This window comes from Cardiocondyla obscurior, linkage group LG21 (assembly GCF_019399895.1).
Source record: "Cardiocondyla obscurior isolate alpha-2009 linkage group LG21, Cobs3.1, whole genome shotgun sequence".
NCBI lineage: Eukaryota > Metazoa > Arthropoda > Insecta > Hymenoptera > Formicidae > Cardiocondyla > Cardiocondyla obscurior.
Window position 1 is genome coordinate 1,858,457 of NC_091884.1, and position 21,838 is coordinate 1,880,294.

The 21,838-nt window shown below is 40.2% G+C and overlaps 1 protein-coding gene and 1 long non-coding RNA gene across 4 annotated transcripts in view; one reads left to right on the forward strand and one right to left on the reverse strand.

The window, feature by feature from the left end:
- Positions 1-21,838, forward strand: part of Dpr12 (defective proboscis extension response 12) — a 229,186-nt gene that overhangs the window by 98,826 nt on the left and 108,522 nt on the right. Inside the window, exons 1-2 of one of the 3 annotated variants that reach the window (XM_070670643.1) lie at positions 4,550-4,970; positions 6,515-6,612. In XM_070670643.1, coding sequence (XP_070526744.1) covers positions 6,537-6,612 — 76 coding nt within the window. In that variant the 5' untranslated portion in view covers positions 4,550-4,970; positions 6,515-6,536. Of the gene's footprint in view, positions 1-4,549; positions 4,971-6,041; positions 6,450-6,514; positions 6,613-21,838 lie in introns of those variants that run through there. The other 2 variants (XM_070670641.1, XM_070670642.1) reach the window with 2 other exon arrangements.
- Positions 2,483-21,838, reverse strand: part of LOC139110701 (uncharacterized) — a 53,526-nt gene continuing 34,170 nt past the window's right edge. Inside the window, exons 3-4 of the long non-coding RNA XR_011547035.1 lie at positions 3,001-3,124; positions 2,483-2,798 (exon numbers count right to left, since the gene is read on the reverse strand). This is a non-coding gene — a long non-coding RNA (uncharacterized lncRNA). The remainder of the gene's footprint in view (positions 2,799-3,000; positions 3,125-21,838) is intronic.

A 21,838-nucleotide genomic window follows, 5' to 3' on the forward strand; every position in this document is an offset into this window, starting at 1 on the left:
GTGATTTCGGAAAATCTGCCCGACGCCACTGCGGCGCATGGATATCGCGCGACTCTGCCGCTTGTCCGATTCTTGACGTAAGACGGGAGCGGGTCAAAAGGGGGTCTTGCCTAGCGAGAATTTGCCGCCTCCATTAGCGCAATGGCCAACCGAGAGGCTTTGGGGGAGTAAACATTTACCGGATAAAAAGGGAATACCATTAGCGTGTCGATGGGCGAGTGCTTTACGGCGCGGGAACACTTTGCGACACACGTAACGCCGGTAACAGGTCGCCGCCTTCGGATATTTACAGAACGATAATTCGCAAAGAATTTACTTTTGCAAAGGGGGAACGCGCCAATGACTCCCGTCGCTTCCCGGGAGAAGTTTGCGATCCGAAAACTTTAAACGAAAACGGTGGAGGAGGAGGTTCAACAGCGAACAAAAGTATATAAAGCACTAGCTCGATAAATAAGTAGCGCGACCAGAATTCTCTAACTCGGACAATAAATTCTATGCTGTTACGAATACCCCTGCCTCCCCCCCCTCTCCGGCCTTCGCGCTCGCCCGGAGTTCACTTTCGACTTATCTCTTAATTAATTAAAAGTTACAATGGGTATTTCGCGACTATCTACAATCCATGGCATAGCGCCTCGCAGTACACGCCAATGATCATCGGAGAAACAAACGGTTTCAGTATTTATTCAGACATTAAAAAATAAAATAAAAAAAATAAAATAAAAAAAAATAAAATAAAAGGAAATAAAAATTATAAACTATTGCCGTATTGAAAATTATTCTGTTTTAAAATATAGATCGTATTTTTAACTACTGTAATATATTTTTTTTTGTTTTTTCTATGGAATATTTTCGAAGGGAAAAAGATCTGTATCGACAGTACGAATTTTTTTTCTTTAATTCATGTTTGCGTTAACTTTAGCTTACTTTAGCGCCCAAGTATAATCCCGCAGATTTGTAGCGACACTTCGAATATTGCCTTTGGATTAAGGAAATACCGGAGGTATTCCGCGGAGCGATACGCATCTGTCAATCGGCTCATAATTGTTCGGCAAACACCCGGCAAGATTAAACGCACCGGTCGGCGCCCACTCGCCGCAAGAATCAGACGCAAATCGCGCGAATTATCATTGAGGCTCGTATCCACGCGTCAACAAACGAGCGTTAGTTATGTTCGCAAATATTGACACAGCGTTAATACTCCAAACCGTGATCTATTATTCCATTAAACAAGATTTCACTCAGGAGACCGTTTATAGGTGCGCTCACAATAATTTCTGGCCGGTTCAATCGCGAGTGGCACTCGCACCGCGCAAAAGCCCGCGAACTTTTTCACGGTGCGCGACCTCCAGTGAATACTCCTCCCAGACTATCCCAGTTAGCTCTCGCGAAAACTTTTTCCCGAACCACGAGTTTAAATTGAAAGCGCCGCTCTAAACGCAAGTAAAATTGCCGGTCGCGCCGTGCGAATTTCCCAGGCGTAAAGATAATTCCAAGAGTGAGCGTGTCAACGATCTGAGCGGACGTTAAGTAGGATTTCTGTGGGGAAAATCACGAACTGGGGAACGTTAAGACCATCTGGAATTCGAAAATGTCGAAACTTTTGTCGAAAAGCGTAGATCTCTAAAACGGTAAAATTCGGACCCTGCACGTGTTCTCCGGAACGCTTAATTGCGTGGAATAACAATTTATTCGTTTATCGCACGCTCGTACGAATTCGTGATTTTTTTTTTTTTATATTTACGCGATGTGGATTTAATATTTATGTAATAATGATTTAATATTAAATTTAATGTATTCAAAATAAAATGCAATGTGATGTACAATTGAATGTGATGTACATACTCATATTTTTATTATTAGAAGAAGCGATGCGCGCGCTGTTTTTTAAGGGACCCGAATTACACGAACTACGGAAAAATACGAACTACGGAAAAAAAAATCATGCGACTCACCAATCTGCATGAGCATCAGCGGAGTTGTAGAATTCAGGCGGTGGCTGTAACATAAAGAAAAATATTAATGTAGACATGAAATTCAGTTCATAAAATTAATAAAAAAAAAGGGCAAAAGTTTTTATTTAATATTTTATTTAAAAAAATGTATATTCACCTAATAGTTGCTCCGCCGATGCAGGATACCTCCCGGGCCTGCTCATCCTCTCAGATGGGACGTGTCGAGTCATCCTTCCGCGCACAAGTAACTCGCGAACGCGCCCGATAAATTACCGTCGCAAAAATTAATTTTTAATTGAACACCATCGCACGATAGTCCATGGCACTCCCGTTAAAAAATTTTTATGTGATAGAAAGACGCGCGAATACTTTGCGGAGTTCCCGAAGCGACCGACGAACCGGCCGCGGTTCGTATTCATTAAGTTTCGACGTGCGAGATTTTTCTCCTTCGGATTTTTATCTAAGCAAAATTCTCATTTCGCTCAGATAAAAATCCAAAGAAGTGCTGAGCTGTAATAATATCAATTTAAATTCCACACGAATGTATGGAATTTATATTGATATATGAAACTGAAATTAAGACAAAGTATATGAATAAATTAAAATTTGTTTTTTTATTTTCCTGTATCGTTTTAAAAGTTTTTATTATTTTGGGGATTACCGGCGCGGTATATTATTATTTTATTTTATTTAATATTTATTTTGTATTACATTCTAATATAATTCTGTCGCGGATAATATAAAAATGATTTCCCACCCGAAATGCTTACTTCTATATAAGTTTTATAAAATACATGCAGGCGACTCACAGATAGATATGCAGCGGCGGAGTGTTGGTAAGATGATCTGTAACAAATAAATGAAAAAAATTAAATTGTAGAGATTTCAATAATTATTTAGAAAAAAAAAAAAGATTATACGCGCCTCTGATTTTTCAATTTAATAAAACAAAATTAATTTTTAAATAATAAATTTATAAAAAATTATTTTTTTTAAATAAATTAAATATATTCTTTAAACAGCAAGAATATAAAAAATTAATCCTTACCAGTGGGTTGCTCCGCCGATGCAAGATGCCTTTCCTAGGCTCTCCTCCTCCTCTCAGAAATGGCCACTTCAATAAGAATGTCAGGGTGGTGCTTCTTCAACGAAAGTCTTCCTTTAATTTTCCTCTGAAACAAAAATGGTTTTATTTGATTAGTAAAGATTAGGAAAATTAAGCGTACTGCGTTACAATTAATTACAACTATTCCGTGCGACACAGATATCCTACACGCCCACGTTATCAATCCCGAAGGTCTGTTCGCATTAGTTAATATATTTAATACGGCAGCCGACCGGTCGGCACATACCTAAGTTTCACGTGATCACCGCGCGAGATGTATACGCCGCGTGCGTGACCGACCTCTGCTCTCGGTCACTACGCAGCCATAAAAATACTGTAACACAGATTTTCAGTCCACGCATTCTCACACTACGAATAAATATCTCCCGAATCTATCGCGAACTCGTCGATCTAAACCCTTTTCCCTCGAGCCCGACTGTCCTTGCCGACGCTTCGTTCACGGCAAAGAGACGCGAATGTAACATACGCACATACGAGGTTTTTACTTACTTTGTGTTAAAAAGATGTAGTCGCCCGTACGCATAGTTAATGCGAGAAGGTAGTTAACGCCTGATTACGTGCCCCTGGTCCGCCGATTATGCGTGGATATTTAATATGTACGGAGCACGTGCTGCGTACGTACGTATCGTTCGACCGCTTGAGAAGGACAGAGCGAGTGTGGGAGTGGTGGGGGAACGTACGTAACGCGAGGCACGTAGGCTCGCGCTCGCTGCTCGCTCCGTCCCCCTTCCCCCCCGGCTACCTACCCGTGTCTCTGTCTCTTTTTCTCGCTTCTACACAATTTAACGCGTTATAAAAAAATTTTATATGCTGGATATTAATTGCAAATTAAACCGATACCGAATTTCAAAACCTTGACAACTAACATTTATTCTCGTCTCTCTCTCTTTTTTTTTTTTTTTTAATTACTAGACTGCTTTTTTAAACAGGATATGTATATATTCACGTATTTGTAATAGTTAAGTTGTCAGTGCTATTATTATTATACAATAACGTTTCTGTTATAGATAGATAAACGAAGTAAATACAGAATTTTTTATTTTTTATTTTTTATTAACGCTGTCAGCAATATTTGCAGTTATTTAATCCAAATTGGATTTAATACAAATAATAATTGCTACCGAGATTGATTCTGATTGCTTGAAAATCGAAAATTTCGGCGAGTTTATTTAAAGTTTTTTATAAAACTGTCGCAAACAAAGTCTGATTTTCAAACAAGAAGCACAAAAATGTTGCACGAATAAATATTAGATAAATTCTGAATATATACATTTTAAAAATTGAAAATGGTATGAAAGAGATGCAAATGTTATTTAAAAGTTGTGTAATTTATGTTTCTACATTTGCATTTTTTTATTTGTACGAAGTTTAAATTGCTTTATTACATATCGTGTCGTATACAAATTGCGAGAGATGTAAATATTTTATTCGCCCGCCGCTATCACTCGTCGTGATAGCGACGTGGCAAATAGCCGCGTTTGATTGAGCATTAATTATAACTCGCTCAGTTTACGTCGAGCAAAAAAAAAAAAGAGGAAAAAAAAAAATGCATAAACGGTACACGTCGATGCGCGTGTATGTAATCACGGTCGTGAAGCTGTTTAATTTTTCGCTTTTCCTCATTTCTCGTACGCGGTTATCTTATTTTTCCGTATTGACGCCATAGCCCTCGTTACAGTCGAGTCTAATTAACCGAACGGCTGTAATTAGTCGTTGGGTTAACGGCAAAGGAAGAACGTATTTTTCTGGACTCCGTTAATTCCCTGTACATTTAATCGACACGTGATCTTGTGATTACGCGTTACGCAACTGTCGGACAAATAGGAGTATTACGCGAGAGCTACCTACCGCGAGTGTAATTCGTCCGTTCGTTATAGAATATAACGTATCAGGTTGTTAATTTTCTTTGAAAAGCACAGTGTTATATAATCTGAATTGATTAATGTATATAATATTCGTTAGTCCTGCTTTCTTGTTTGTTAAAAAATTTTTTTAATTCTTGTGTTAATGTTTAATTTTTTCTTATGCAAAATCTCAATCTGAAATTTTTCTTTTACAAAATAATAAAACTAACCAATTTTTAATTAATATATTTTTCTCATGTATTAAAATAACGAACTCCATGTGAGAGTAAGCAGCGGAGGAAAAAGTTTGGTAATATTTCTATACGACGCTTTAATTTCGCGAGTGAGGAGCACCGGCGCTTATTTCGACATCGGAACGAAAGGCGGTAGATCTTATTTAAAATTTCAATGTCCATGTTGAGGAAAATTTACGGGACGTCTATCGTTTGGGAGAAATTTTGAATTACTTCGTGGACGTCGGGTGCCAAGAAAATTTTCCACGAAAATCGAGGTGTCAACGACACATTTCCCCGTTACGAACTGCGCGGAATTAGCGGCGTCGCGTCAGCAATTTTCCGTTCCGTACTTTTCTCACGGCGGTACGTCCCTCATTTTCGCCACGTTCGGTGGCGTAAATTTATCGTTCGTGCAAGCACGACGCAACGCCGAGCTTCTCGCTGGCGGGCACCGACCGGGCACGACCCCGCGTTGCTCCGAAATTGTTTTTGCGCTTCGAAAAGCGTGCAGTATCACGCCCGTCGAGAGATCTAATGCGTCCTACCCGAACAACTGCAAACCGCTGCGTTGCACGTGCCAGAGCAAACACCGAGGGACGCGCGGATATTTTTCGCGCTGCGCAACTTTCAATGAGCTGAAAGCGAATAATACATCCCCGCGTGCGCTTCGCTGAAATCCCCGCGCGTATTCCCGACGTAAATATCACATCGGAGTTTTTAATTTAACGTTTTATATCCGCGCGTCATATCAATCGATTAAATTGCATTATTATCCGTCAGCTTTAATTTTATAAATCGCTTATACTGTCAAATATAATTTTTATATATATATTTTTTTTTTTTAATTTTTGTTTTCTATTATTGATTTTACAATATTAATCGCAGACTATATTGCATTATTCTATATTGCAAATACAATAATGATAGCAGCCGAGGGAAAGATAACGAGAAAAAGAGGAATTGATATCAGGTCATATGTCGCTGATTATTACGATTAGAGGGACGTTTTTAACAAGAAGCGCTATTATGAGAAATAAACAGCGCGGGAGAAAAATTTCGGTCAATTCGATAAGCATGTCAATGCCAGAGCGAAACTTGTTTCGCCGGATAAACTACGTTACACGGTATACGTTTCTACGCACATCAGTAGAGACATGAAAATCTTATTTTCTCCGTTGAGTTTCTCCGTGTTATTCACGGTGGCGGCCGACTTTTTGGTACATGATAAACGAAGTTCTCCTCGCGCGAACAAAGTTTTACGTTTCCCAGTACGCGCACCTGTACGGCAAAGGTGGGCAAGGAAGCGTCGTTAGTCGAAACGTGAAATATTAATCGGATGTTTTTTTATTCTTTCAGGAGGACTTGGAACCTCGCGAGGATGCGGGACCGGCTCTCGTGGTACATGGTCTTCTTGATTCTGCCGACAATCCTCTTGGCCAGGTCGCTCGATAAAGGTGAGTGGAATAAGAGCCTTTTCTTTCCTCTTTAAGACAACCGTGCACGCTACTTTTATAACGCGCTTCTCTTATTTTAAATGTATACAAAACGACTGAAAATTTATCGCGCAAAAATAAACGTTCGTTTATTGAATGGCTCTTGTTTGTAAAAAAAAAAAAAAAAAAAAGAGCAAGGTAACGTTGTCAACATTGTTTTTGTTTAATCATTCAAAATACGTACACTGATAACAATCATATAAAACGTTTTTCCACGTTGCTAAAACGGTGGCTCGAGCGCGAGATATATCGACAGTTGTACCGATCTAAATAAAGTTCGTTTTATTATTCGTAAAGAAATATTAATTCCTTCACGGCGCGAGAAAGACAAGCGAGAGGATGTCGGTAATAACGATCGGAGCTTCGTAGATCAGATTTGATATAGAAGGTATATTTTCGTCGGGTGAATGGCACAACGTAAGCAGATGCGGAGGTTGATAAATTCCTAGGCGCGTTGTATCGTTAAAAAGTGCGAGGATGGTGGCTCTTTCGGTATATTGAACGACGGGGGGGCATTACAATAGTTCGACCGCGGTTCATAAAGGCCTTTCAAATTTTCTGAAATTATGGAATGCCGCTTATATCGGACGGAGTGAATGAAGCTTTCACTTTTGATTGGCACGGAAGTCTGCGGGAATGCTCTTTCAGCCGTTCGTGATAAAGGCATCAATAATTCCAGATCACAATGCAATTACATATAATAATTTGTAATGGACTTTCGCGTTTTTTTTTTCTTCTTCTTTCTTTTTTTTTTTTTTTTTTTAGTACTTTTATATGTGCATTTACATGTCGTGGAAAATTGGAAAAAGTCAGTAAGAAGATATTTCCTCGCGCGAGTGCAGTGCTTTTAACGTAAAAGCTCCTTAACGTTAATCGCAGATGAAATTTGAATGAGGCGCTCGAAAAGTTAACGCTTGAATTTACATTCCGCGGTACAGGTCGCATTAGGGCGCATTAAGTTCATAAAGTATTAATCATCTGAGAGAAGCGATATCGTGAGCAATCTTCTGATAATTACTTCCTCACCAATTATTCTAAGATAGAGTGCAAATTATGCTTATTATTTCATACCGCCTTTTCATTTACCTTTTTTTCTTTTTCTTCTTTAGTTTTTAATACCAATCGTTTAACGCTCACGTGATTATTCTAATTTAAGGGTGTTCATTGATTCAACGAAAGCTACGAAATTCTTCTACGTAATCTCTGAAAAGTATTACATCGGTAAGGTTGCGAGAAATATTTTCTAAAGCCGCTTGGCGTGGTTGCTTTTAAAAATATGTATATTAGAATAATAATAAGACGCACTGAATAAATGTTGGTGCTAGGTAGATAATTCTTTTCGCGTGATGAATGCGACGACACGCGAAAAAGGAGCCGGCAGGAAATAAGGTATTCCAGGTAAAGATGTGCCGGCATGTATGTATAACGTCGGGCATAACGTCGCGGATAATCCCGGAAAACAGTTGCAGATAGAGGAGCGAAACAGAAAACCCGCAGCTAAAAATTTTATTCTCTCCCGTTTACTTCTCTAAGAAAAATACCTTGCCGCGCGGTCGTAGGCGGATATATATTCGTCTTGAGAGAAATCCTTTTTAGCGCGCGAAATCATCTTGCCAGTTTACCGGTTTGCGCATAAGCCCGTGTGCACATCAAACATCGAATTTCCAAGCGAAACGGAGAAGCAAAAGTACGAAAATGAAAATATCATGTATACAGAAAAAAAAAAAAAAAGAAGAAAAAAAAACGAAAGTAAGTCGCGAAGCAACACTCTCTTAAAATGTTAAATATTCATAGTTTGCCATATTTTTAACTTTTAAAAAAAAAAAACTAAAACTCAGAAAATTAAAACAGACTTGAAAAAAGAAACTACTTCGAGCGGCAAACTGTACTTGATTCGATTACGTTACCTTCTTCAGACTTCACATTGTTATCTCTTTAAAAACTAATCAGACGTCTATAAACGATATCGTCGCGTGACGCGCTCGCTTGAACGAGATCTGGTATTTCGTTAGCAGATAAGATTACTTTTCATCGATAAAGAAACGTGGGACGGAGGTGAGAAACGCGGATGTACATGTGCGTCGAGAGCTTTTAACGGACACCTGTTATACGCGAACGCGCCGAGTGTCTCTAATTAAAATTCTCGGCGTTACTCAGTGAGTCTTCAAGTGCAACGAGAATCGCTCGTTCATTCTGAACCCATGCGTGCGCGCTGTGTACACACGTACGAGCATCGTGCGAGTCATTAGCGGTTAGAGAAAAAGGAAAACCCCGAAGCGCGAAAGAAAGCCTGGACGGCGGAAATATGGAAACGTGCGGAAGATGCGGTACGTGCGCAAAAATAGCGTCAAGCATTTTCCAGTCTGCTGCTCGTTAAGGTGCGGGCGTGCGGCGTCTAAAGTGAGGATTTTCATCAATGCGCCGCATTTAAGCCGCGTCAGAAAAAGGAAAAGTGAATGCGGTCTCGCTTGGTCAGCGGCGAGAAAAGAAACGTTGTAGGGATGCGATACAAAAGAAAAAGAAAGTGGAGGGAAAAATAAAAAAAGAAAAAGAGCGCGACGGTAATGGCAAGGGAAGCAAATACGCTTGAACAACGTTATTAAAAAATGAGTTTTTTAGTTGGTCGACTAATAAAGGAACGAAGCGTAGGAGGCAGAGGATTCTTGAAAATGACGAACGGGATATTTTAGTAAGTGGGAAAACGTATGTATTGGACAACTCCACATGCATGTCACATCGCTACAAAAGCGACGGAGTGAAATAAATTTTTAAGGGATTTCTAGTTTTCCTGTTTCTTTGTTTAGACGGTTCGTGTGCGAAATATTTTATTAATGTATATTGTTATTACTTTTTCATAGCATTCGCGTAGAAAAAAAAGCGAGATTTAAATAAAAAAAAAATTTTTTTACTATTTTAAAATGCTGCGGTAGTACAGTTACTTTTTTTTTCTGCAAAAAAAAGAAAAAAAATGAAACAAGTAACTCTGTATTTGTAACGAATTATTAAACATCACGCTAATCATCACTTTCTCGTCTAAGCGTGACATAATTTTGAAAATGTTACATTAATTAAACAGCAGACGAATGCAAAAGCCATTACACCGCAAGACATAACAGCAAACTAATGAAGCTAATGAAAAATTTCGTGCCGCCCGAAGCGTAATATTTTTTGTTAAATAAGGTAAATTAAATAACATTGCATTCTCGTAAATTTTCGACACGATTTCCGTGGCGAACGAGGTGACCGAAAAATATTAATTGCGATTCGATCGTCATTATTATTATTAACGCAACAAACGTAACAATTCGTGTACAAAAAAAAAAAAAAGATATTCAAAGAAAAACGCATTCCGTAATGTGCGACAGTAATAATTATATGCGCGTCCTAATCGTGTTCGTAATCATGCACATGCGTGTCTGCATTCTTCACTGAAATCCATGAAATTGTTTCCATACCTTGAGCGTAGGCATGCGTAATCGTCAACGCGAAACGCGCGGTATGTAGATACAGCGGAAACTTGGAATTAGAAAAGGATGTACGTCTTCGCTGCTGTTTACCGGGCTTGGCATATAATTCCCTTTTTCCGGCTAACAATAAGATGGGAATCTTGAATTTTGAGCAAATTATTTACAACGCTTTTCTTTTTCATTGTATTCCCCGTCGTTTGTTCCGTTGAATAATTTACGCGAAGAAAATTTTTAATGAACGCAAAACTCCTGGACGTATTATTCTTTTTTTTTTTCCGCCAACAGAAACCAAAGGAATAAAAATATAATAACGGATGAACGTGAAAGTCTTGGATTTCCCTTCGCAGAGTGATTTATTTCCGTTCCGAGTGAATCTTTAATTCCGGTTAATGATATTCTTTTTTATTTTAATTAATTGGCGTTACGTGTTAATCAGCTGTTTATTCTTGTCGCTTTTTTGCGACGTCGAGATTATTTTTTTCGGGACTTGATCGAAGAAGAGTATTTTGACGGCGAAGATTTCGGAGCTCGAACGCGATGATTGAGCTCGGAATAGCGAATAAACACTCGAGCGTTGCAGGTTTTTTGCTTTAGAAAAGAGAAGCTTCGGACACTCTCTCTCTGCGAACGCATAAAAAAAATGTAAACAGACTAACTCGGCGCCGAGCTCGGCGATTCCGAGAAATCCGTGCGAAAAGGACAGCGAGCAAACGACGGTCGACGCTATCTACCGTCTCGCTCTTTTTACTCGGTTCTCTCTTTCTCTCCAAGGGCCGAAATCTCCAACGGCCATCTTAGTCTAGTCGCGGAGCACCGGTCGCGAGGACGTATTGATAATCGCTCCGCGATTTCGCGTATTCTTTTTCGCGGATAGGACATTGTCGCGTGCGAATTAGTGCCGACGACGTCGGCCCGGAAGCGGGCGATCATTTTATATACTCGGCTGCCATTCCACTCGCCGTTTTACCTCGTTTTGGACTCCCGAAAAATTGCCTCGGAACGACAAGGTTATGGAGCCAGCGGAGCGCGCGAAACGTCCGGCCTGAAGATCGTCGCGCGTCCAGCGGTACCAACTCGCTTCACCCGCCATCTCCTACAACGACGTTCAGCGGGTTCCGGCGACCGCCATTGTCGGAGCGCGGGATCCGCACCTCGCCCGTCTTCTTCGTCGCGGCCGTGGTTCTCAACCTGCTTCGCTTTATACCGCGGCCCGTCTCATTCGCCGCTTGTTCGCAACTTTTTGGCATCATTCGTTCCAGTTTCGTGTTTCGATCTTTGAGGACGACTCGACGAAGACCCGGAGGACGTGAGCAACGCAAGGAATATCGAGACTGCTAATTTAGACAATGATCGCTCGTCGCGCTTCTTAATTTAAATCGTAAATAATCGCCGCGATAAATTACCGTCGTTCTATCGGTCGTTCGTATCTCGAGTGATTGTGTCGGCGATAGTGTCAGTGATTGTGATTTAAATAAAAAAAGCAGAGCAGTGTAATATAGTGCGTGGTGATTTGACGTGCTACGACACGTAAGGATTACCCAGGACGCTGCCACGGAAGGACTAAAGGAACAACGGAAGGACGGAAAGAAGGAAGGAAGGAAGGATGGATGGAAGGACGAAAAATAAGATAACATAACCTGTAATCCACCCTAACCTGAAGACAACAAATGTAAGTGAACCGGCAAACACGCCGTCCACCGTGCATCACCCAATTATAATTATTATAAAGATATCATTATAATTAATTGATGTTTCAATGTAACGACACGCGCGAGTTGAAAAATCTTTAGAAAAACAACGCTCGCATAGTTTCTTTCAGCAAGAAATAAAAGCCACGTGAAATTGCAATCGGAATTGTGTTGGAGAAAAAGTTTTATATCGATCGGACTATGTTACGATCGTTTTTAATTAGAAACGCCCACTTTTGCGATGCAGTTTTTTCTTGCGCTACTCAACGACTCTATAAAGGTTGTCGCGGGTTTTCTTTTTTTTTATTTTTTCTTTTTTTCGAAACTGGGTATAACTAAGAAAAGACGAGAGAGAGAGAGAGAGAGAAGGTTAAGAGAAGGAATAAGTAATGGTCGCGCGATAATCAGTAGCGCGAGAAACGTGTACGCGCTCGTAGGCTTGTAGACATGCAACTCCTGCCGCAATAAAAAGGATTTTTCGTGCGTGCAGCCCGCCGTCCACTAGGCGAAAAGGAAGTATTATTCAGACCTACGTGATGGCAGTTTAAAAAAGACACGCGATAAGAGCGGGCTTGGCTCCTTTGTATACCGGTGATTACGATAGAAAAGTATTTTCCACCGTCTACGATGAAAGTCTCGTTTTCTGACGAGTATTGTATCACTCGGGTACTGTAATTTGAGAGAGCGCGTTTGTCACGCGAATAAGAACGTAATTATAATTTTAGAACGGCTGATTTTAGAACGGCGTTAAATTTAGACGTCTTTTAACGTTTTATTCTAAATTTGGAATTGGTGATTTTTTTTTTAATTTTATTTTATTCTTTTTTTTTAATTTTTTTTTTCTTTCTTCTAGTATGAAGAAAATGAAATTTAATGAATGGTAAAATAATTATTAATTTTCGAAATTATTTGATGTAACACCCGCAATTAAGAGTTTCAATTATCTCTTTAATGGAAGTAATAAGGGGGCAATTTCTTTTAATAGGGTGAAACCAATAAAAAGGGTAAAATATTTCCCACCCAAGAGTAATACAGGCAAGCATTGTCTCTTGATAGCTTAATCGCGTGGAATCGGCATACCGCTTTAAAGAGCTTTTCCCGCTTTGAAATTGAAATCGCGCCAAGCGCATTTAGGTGGCTTTCCTGGAATCGTTACGCCGGCATCCATATTTAGGTATCGGAAATTCTATAAAAGGCGATGCGAGAAGTTAATTCGGGTCTATCTCGCACTCGATATTTAACATAAAAACTGAAACTTACGCACTCTTAAAATATCAACTCATTATCGTCGTAAATTCACGATCTACGGTAGAATTAAAGTAAGGGACCCGCAAAATTCAACCCAAAATTTCTATTCCCAATTTAAATTCTAGATTGTTACCAACGTGGATAATTAAAGACAATAATTTATTACATTATGTGTTTAATTATTAATTTTGAAATTTAATTTCTACGAAAAATGATTAATTCGACGTAACATTCAATATGCTTTTACTGTCATATAATTATAGTCACATAAATTATATATGAAAAAGTAATATCGCTAACGTTGCAATATTAATTCGTCATTTTGCGCATATATTTCAATTACTTATCGCGTTCGATGCTTGAATTATTATAGTCGTTATAACTGTAGCAATGTTAGAGGATAAAAGATTCAGTATGCTTTTCTACATTGTTAAGATAAGTTAATCCAGCGTGTAACAAGAAAAAAAAATATGTACTCGGATCAGTGCTGCTTATGCAAGATCTATTTAGTTCATCGTGATATTTCACAAAGATTTCTGCAATAACGAGAATTCTTTCGATTATCCTCGATATTCTTACTTTACCTTTTTTTTTTTTCCTCTTTTCGCGCTTAAAGTCATAAATAATATTTTTTATTCTTGATAATGTATCTCCGAGAAAATAATGATTTCTTTTAAATCATAACGTCAAAATTAATTTACAAAGTGTGCGAAATTATTTAGTTCAATTTCTTTTTTTTTTTTTTTTCTACGTTACTTCGTAAATGCTGATATTTATTAAAGAAAAACTACAACAATTATCGTATAATTTTTTTTTTTTTACTGTAATATTAATAACTCGCGCTTTACTCAAATCATCTGTCTCCTCTTTTCACAAAAGCTAGAGTTTTTTTCGTTGTCAACGAGTTCTTTTCGTCCACTCGAGTTAACCGATTATTCCTACGAATGACAAATTACGTCACTTATCTATCTCATTATTCAAACGCGCTATTATCCCGAGTACAAACTTTTGGTGCCTAAGAGGTTCTTGTATCGCGGTCTGGTCGTCTGCCTGTGAAAAGCCACCGGCGGTGCATTGTCGACTCTTAAACGATCTCATCCGACGTGAACAACCGCCAGACAGTTTGGTGGTACAATTATCTCCGCAAAAATATAACGAAAGTTATCGCATCCGTCGCGCTCGCTAAAAGTATCCCCCCCCCCCTCCAAAGTGCGGCCATCGTTCTCCCGGCTTTCCTAAAAACTGCGATCTCGATTTATCTGGTTCCAGACTCCTTAAATTCTACGTTATTTTCGGTCCCCGGTTTTAGAATTCGCAGTGCCTCGAATGGTCGGGTTTTCTCGAATCTTGGCTGACTCGTAGAAAAGACCCTTCTGAATTATAAATTTACTAACTCTTTTCGGATGTTCTTAATTTCAATTTTTACCGAAACTTTAGGTGTTTTTAAATATTCATATCCCCCCCGATTCGTGCGCTTTCCGACGAGTATTTTCGACGCTCTTGTTATTTTAAAACCAGCAATTACGTATTTTGCCTGTCGTTGATTTCATGCCTTTACGCGCACGGATAGTTTTAGCGTTTACGTTGCGCGTGGCCCCGAAAAGGGGTTTACTTTTTCGGATTAAAAAATTTATTTTCGAGCGCGAGTTTATACGCGGGGTAGTCGAGTTTAAACATTACAGGATTAGACGAGTTACCGAATTATGAAAGAGCTTTATCGTTCGGAGCGAGAGATTAAAGCGAGCGGGATGAAGCATAGCTTAACAGTCGATCGTTGTTTGGAGATAAAATATTACTCTTGATAAATTTTTTTTTCTTTTTTTTTTTCACCGTATGCATTACATACTCTCACGCGAGACCATTTATTTTTACACCGGGAGCGTCTAATCTTTTTCTCACACGCGAAAAATTATTATCGCCCCAGAAGATTACCAAGTTATTAGCAAATAAACTAGCTCATTATACGTTAATATTTTTACAGCCGGCGATAAAATACATTGCAACACTCTTTAAAGTTCGCGTTAACTTCTTGCACGCGCGCGATATCCGGTAAACAGCTATCGATTATTTTAATCAGAGACGCGGTTCCGTAATCGTCCCGCGATATCGTCCGGCGCGAAAAATGATTTTCGGCGATCGAGCCTGCATCTCGTCCGCGGAGAGAATCGAGTTTTTTTTCCCCGAGTATGAGAGGCATTTTCCCGCGAGATCACGAAATCTTCCGCGTTGTCGAAGACGCCGGTTTTTATCGCGGCGAAAATGCGGACAAAACTGAATTCGAGGGCGCGATGCACTTCTTCCGTCTCGTAACTCTTCCCTCCGCGCGGGTACATCTGACCCATCCTGAATAAACTACCCGTCTTACCCATCTTCTTTCTCGGCGACACACGCGCATACAACGCGCGCGTAATTTATGCGGGGCTGTCAAATCCGGAAATGACGTCTTACACGCCCAGCTCCCTCCCCCGTTCGGTGTCGGAGCGAAGAAGAGCGGCGGAAGGTTACGCGAGAAAGGACGGGCGGGATGGCTAAAAAGCGTACGGCTTTCGCACTTCGATATTCGCGTCGGTGAATGAGAAAACGTGTCCTCCACTCTGTTTAGCTTAAACAACTCGCCGAACAAGTGCCTCGCTATAAAAGCGGTTGCTATCAGTGTTAAGCGATCTAAAAGCAAGATAAATTTAGCACTTGAGTCTCAACGGCGTTGACTAAAGTTGGAAAAATCGTATCTCCGCTCTCGTTTTTTCTTTCTTTTTTTTAGTATCATTTTATGTTTGAATTTTTTTTTTCTTTTTTTTTTAAACGCGTCTTTCGCATAAATGCGTTAAATAAATTTTGGTTTTTTGTTTTTTTATACGTGGGTTGAAGTATATATATTTTATATATATTTTTTAGAATTGTTTCGCGGCTTAAAAATATCTATTATGCCCTCGCAAATAATAATCACGAGTTATGAAAATTCTCAGGTCACGAATCTACCTTCGAAAGATCGTAACATATTGACATACCCTCCTTGCCTCGGTAATCTCGGGAAATCGCAATTTATGCTTTCCGAAAGCGCGCGACGAACATCGGTAGTAGTGTTAGTCTACAGTCCTACAGCGACATATTACAGTTTCTAATATCGCCACCGTTTTGGGTTTGGGCCGCGTCTCACATCCACGAACTAATTCCGCTTCGACAGTGGACTGTGAAAGTCAAGAATATTCCGACTATTAAAACACGGCGTGCGGATCGATGCAAAAAGGAAGCCTAGTGTTCACCGTTACGAGAAGTATCGCGTGTGTTCTCGGGAGGCTTTAAATTTTCTGCGAATACAAAACTTTTCCCTTTTTTTTTCCCCCTCTTTTTTTTTTTTTCAAGTAACATCAATTCGAATTCCACGGAAGCTTCCGCCGCGTGAAATTCATCGTGAAATTTATCACGAAGCAGTTTTCGTGCAGAAGCCCCTCGCGCAGAACAAATTTCTTCCCGTTGCTTACGTATCCGCGAACTACTTGGCAGGTTTACGAGACCGAGATCGACTTCGAATCGCCGAAAAACGGAAACGATGTATACGGCGGTACGTAAGACGAGACGCCTTTTGACATTGTATAAATCGTCGTTGTACCTCCGTCCCCGTCGTGTGTGCGGCAATCGTTCGGCGACGTGTGCGCGGACACGAACGCGGCGCGATTCCACGTAAAGAGAGATTCGCCGAGCGAGATGCGTCCCCACGGGCGAGAATATATTTTTCCGAGTACCTTCGTGAAGCGCGGGAATATCGGGGCTACCCCGCTACCCTTTCCCATCCTCCCCCCTCCCCCTGAGGGCAAACCGCCTTTCCCACGTATGTACCAGCGAGATAAGCTCTCTCACCTCGCTTTTCGCGCTCTCGGCCTTGCCGGCCGACTATCCGGCGACGATGACGACGCGACGTAGGTAATGCAATATTATTGGAGATCGCATGGCGATCCCTCTCATGTTTTCCGTCCGCGCACGCATACGTGGACGGCGCGGACGGACACGGACGCGCGCGCTAGATACACGACCGGATGGTTTGCACCTGCGATATGCAAACGAGGCAAATCCATTCCCACAGCCCTTCTTCTTTATTTCTTTTTTTTCGTTCGGTTTGGTTATCGGAAGGCGAGACGATACTGATAACGCCATAGACCGTAAATTAAATCCATCCGCGCTGATTCGAGACGGGCTCTCCTTTGCACGCGAGTGTTACGCGTATCGATAATAATTGCGGGTTATCAGTAATTGCATTTATTAATTTAATCAGAAATTAGCCGACGCGCGCGGGGAGACTAATTGATTGATTTACAAATTGCAATGAGAAAGTCTGCTGCAATCAGTTTAATTTTATAAATATAGACATTACGACACAATTTACGCATAAAATTACGTATCGAAGTCGCAGACGTGGCGCGGAATAAAATTAAAAATCTAACGCGCGCAAAATGAAATAATTTTTCCCGGCGCGCCGGTGAGATCAATTTTAAGATTCCAACTTTTATGTTAATTTAGGTTACTTTAATTATTTGAAATTGGACGATGTAGAAGTAAGGTACGTTTAAAAAAAATTCTCGCGGATTCTTTAGAACGATGCTTACGAAATAAAAAGACGGCGCGCTGTAACCGGGCATCTCTTTCTACGAGATGAAATTAATTGCGGAACAACTATGCATGTTTCTGGTAAATGCGCTAAGAAGAAATTAATTGTACCGCGTACGGATCGCCAGGTAGAATTATCTGAGACTGTCGTATATCTAGATTACACGCATAGCCGTCGGCGACATATTTTCCATTGCGGTGTGTCCGTAATTACTATACGGACGATGTATTTTACGTTAAGGGTGTATTACGAAATTTCCGTCTGATTAATTCACCGTATGCGCGAAACTTTCGCCGGGAAACCAACGCAAATTACATATTAAAAATCCCCCCAGACTTTTTCCGACCGGTCATTAGACATTTTGCTAACTTATCGATCACACAAAATTATATCTGATCGTGTTATAATTACGTTAAAGTAATTTTTTTCTTTTTCTTTTTTTATTTTACTCAAATTATTTTTCTATTTTTGTATTTGTGTGATTTTTTTTAACATCATTTTGCTTAATGTACATTTACATTTTACTAAAATAACATATTAATCAAGAAAATGTTAAAATAAATTTTATATTCATTATATAAATTTTTTTTATAACTCTAATATTTTTTTTTTTGTAATATTAATGTTAGCAAGGAAAAGACAGCACATACGTGAAAGTACGTCAGTTTGATTCGCAGGTAAACGCGCCATAAAAATAGCGAGGCATCGCATGATCGCGGCGATAATGCAGAAACGATTGCCGTAAGACTATAAGAATTATTGCAACGCGATAGAAAATATGCCGGGACGTTTGCCTTCCTCCGGTATTTACATTCGTCGACACGATGTCGTTGAACCACGCGAGCTGTCACGCATTTATGCGGCCGCCCTCACGCGTGGTACCGTACAAATACAATATATTCTCGCTGCTTGACACCTTTGTCGATCGGAAACGATACGAATATATGTCCTACGTGTTTGTTGGCCGCTTATCAGCGAGGGCGGTGAAACGCAACGCGAGGTGCAATCGTTTCCTATGCTAAAGCTTTGACCACACATACTTGATATAAACGCAATCTACTCCGCGCGTATATGTGCAGCCAGACAGCTATTGACCTTTCAATAAATAGATAAGTCGATAATGGGTCCATTCCGCTCTGAAAATTTCCGTAATGTCTCTTTAGAGATCGATATTATTTAACGACCAATAACCTCTCTTGCTAAACGTTTCGGATTTCCTTTAATTGCGACAAACTCGTGTTATTGTCGCCGCTATATCAGTCCGTTGAAATTTACAGATATATTATATATATATATATATCTAATTAACGATCCCGATTCTTTATCGAAAGTTTGATATTATTTTTGCATAGAAGACGGTAAATTTTATTAGCGTAACGAGGAATATCGCAATCATGTCGCTAAGTGAGATTCTCTTGCGGGGTTTTTTTTTTAAATTCTTTTTTTTTCTTTTTTTGTTAATGAATAATACATAGAAGAGAAAAGAAGGACTTTCATAAAACGTGTTATTTGTCAACGCGGTCAACGCATCCCTGAGAGTTTTCACTCCCTTCTTCGAAGACAAACTACAAGTACGAGCGTTAGATGCTAATGCGTTTTCGGTATCAGGTAACTGCAAGGTGTTCCATTATCGTTAGTGCTGCCCAAGATTAATGACGCGTAGATTTAAATGATGTTCGACATTAAACGAGGATATTAGATTACATTGTTTCCTCGGGCGGAGGAGAGAGGGGGAGTACGGAGAAGGTATTAAAAAAGGGGAATCAATTCGGATGTCGTTCGGCTCCGCATGCGAAATGTCTCGTAATGACGAGTGTCAGAATGGCGCGGTTATTCGAAAAGTAATCACGCCGGACATCGCGGTTCTAAATCGGGTTTTATGGACGCCCGCGGATGACGGCGGGCGCAGCTTTATTACCATAATCACGAGATATGGACGCCTATTCGCGGATATAATCCTTGCGGCTGTAACTAATTATGAGAAGCGTAACATCGATGTTCCCGTCGGTTTACGTTCGATCATAAGCGATTCGTAATGGAAGCAGTAACTCCTAAAGGTATAATGACGCAGACGTTAGCGCACGGTGGAAATGAGACTTTCTTACTAATTTAAATAATACGTACGTACATTTATGTTTTGTTTTATATTAAACATATATTTATATGTTTTGTCAATTTAAGCGACAATTTCACGAAGACGCCGCGGATGCGCGCAGAATTTTCTCGGCACAGAAATAAATCGGAGATTATTTGTATTACTATTATACGACATTTCCATTACATTTCGTTTACTCCGCGAAGATACCCCGCAATATCAAGCTACAATGTAACTGCCGCGACCGGAATTTATCGATTGCTTACATGTCTGTCGATCGACTTACAATGAACAGGCATGACTTTGTTGGTAAATAGGAGAGTAGGTTATCCCGTTATCCGGTTTCGCAACGTTATCAAGTGACAGAAGATACATGGCGCACTACGTCATTGCGTATGCGACGTGCCATGCGATTGTATAGTCAATTTCATTTGTTATTGTGAAACACACGTTCGGGCGGTTTTTATTCACCGCAACGATACTTTCATCAAAACGGCACATCAGTGATAAATTGACGCGTCGTATTTCACGGGGATACGTATCCGGCATCCACTCCCCCCCCGCTTTGCTGCTAATTCAATTTATGCTGTCGATATCAATTTTCGCGAGTACGCGGGCATTGTTGTAAAAAAGAGATCGTCCTCGCGAGGAACGATAATTTTTTTCCCCGAGAGAAACAGGTGTCATGATATACCGCGACGCGAAGATTTCTTCCCGGCGTTACGTACACGGCTTGCTCCGAGCCACGGCTATATTCTCTACGAATGTATATCCTCTCGCGGTAACTCGCCTGTCAGCAAATTTGACGGCATTTGCCAAAATAGGGACCTCCGCTCCGTGTACTAAAACGCTGACTAAGTTAACTCTTGATTTTATCAACACGTGTTTTCGAAGCTTCAATGCCCTTCTCGATCGAAACACCGACGCTTGCATCGACACCGATGATGCAGCAATTTCCACAAACTTTAGCTCCGCGGAATACCAACAAATTAATCTTCGCGAGCGCTACGTTGAATTGATTTCGACCGCGAGAAATTAAAAAAAAAATAAAAAAAATTTTAAAAAAAAATTAAAAAAAAATAAAGTTAATAAAATTTAAAGCACGATAGGTCTCTATTGACTCGAGCGTATGACGTATTCCTGAAATTATGCAGCAGTCGCTACGCGCCGGCCTGTTAAGTAACCGTGCTTTTTACGTGCACCTTTTTCACGCTCGTAATGCGAAACATAATTGTTGCTATTACGTACACAACGGTCGTATAATTTAGAGACGCGAATAACGTGCCCTCCCAAGTTGGAAGTGCCGTCGCGACGGTCCTCCGAGATCTTCCGTGGGAAAAACTGAAGGAAACCGCGAAAGAGACAGGGGTACCCGCGGTGATGCATTTTTTTGCAGAGACCACCCGTGTGGAAAAAAAAAAGGAAAAAAAAAAAAAATTGCGGACGCTGGTAAGCCACGATAAGCGTTAATGGGCCACCGTCGGGTTTCATAAAAGTTATTAAATTCCTGTCAAAAGCTGTACTTTTACGGAAGCGGCCGTTAGATGAGCGAGAACGGCAGCACACCTGGCACGATCGAGGCATCCCCTGTCCGCGGTCGACCGAGAGAGCGTATTCGTAAATAGCTTTCGTGCAGCTATCGACCAAACTTTAACTACCCGCGGACGTGGAAACGGCAAGTTCCGCAAAAGTTCGAGATGCAACGCGCTTTACGGAGGGACTTTATCCCGCGTCTTGTCGTACCGCGGCGACACGGTATCTAAATTCTGCATGTCATGGAGGGATGTTATCTTATCACATGAGCTTTTACAGAAACACGTTTCCTGAATCTAGATTCCAATTTTCGAAGTTCCGCGGATAAAGACGTAGAAATGTAGCATGAGGATTATTAAGTCGAGCTTAGTTTCGAAACGGACATTTGTCATAAAGAGCACGGTCATTAGATATTCATCAATTTTATCCTTTTATACGAATAGTGAAATCGAAGATTTCCCTGACATTTAATACGGTATTTAAGTACTGAAATACTTATTCTTATCTATGATTTAATATCTTCTTTAATATTTTACGAGCGCTATATCAGTGT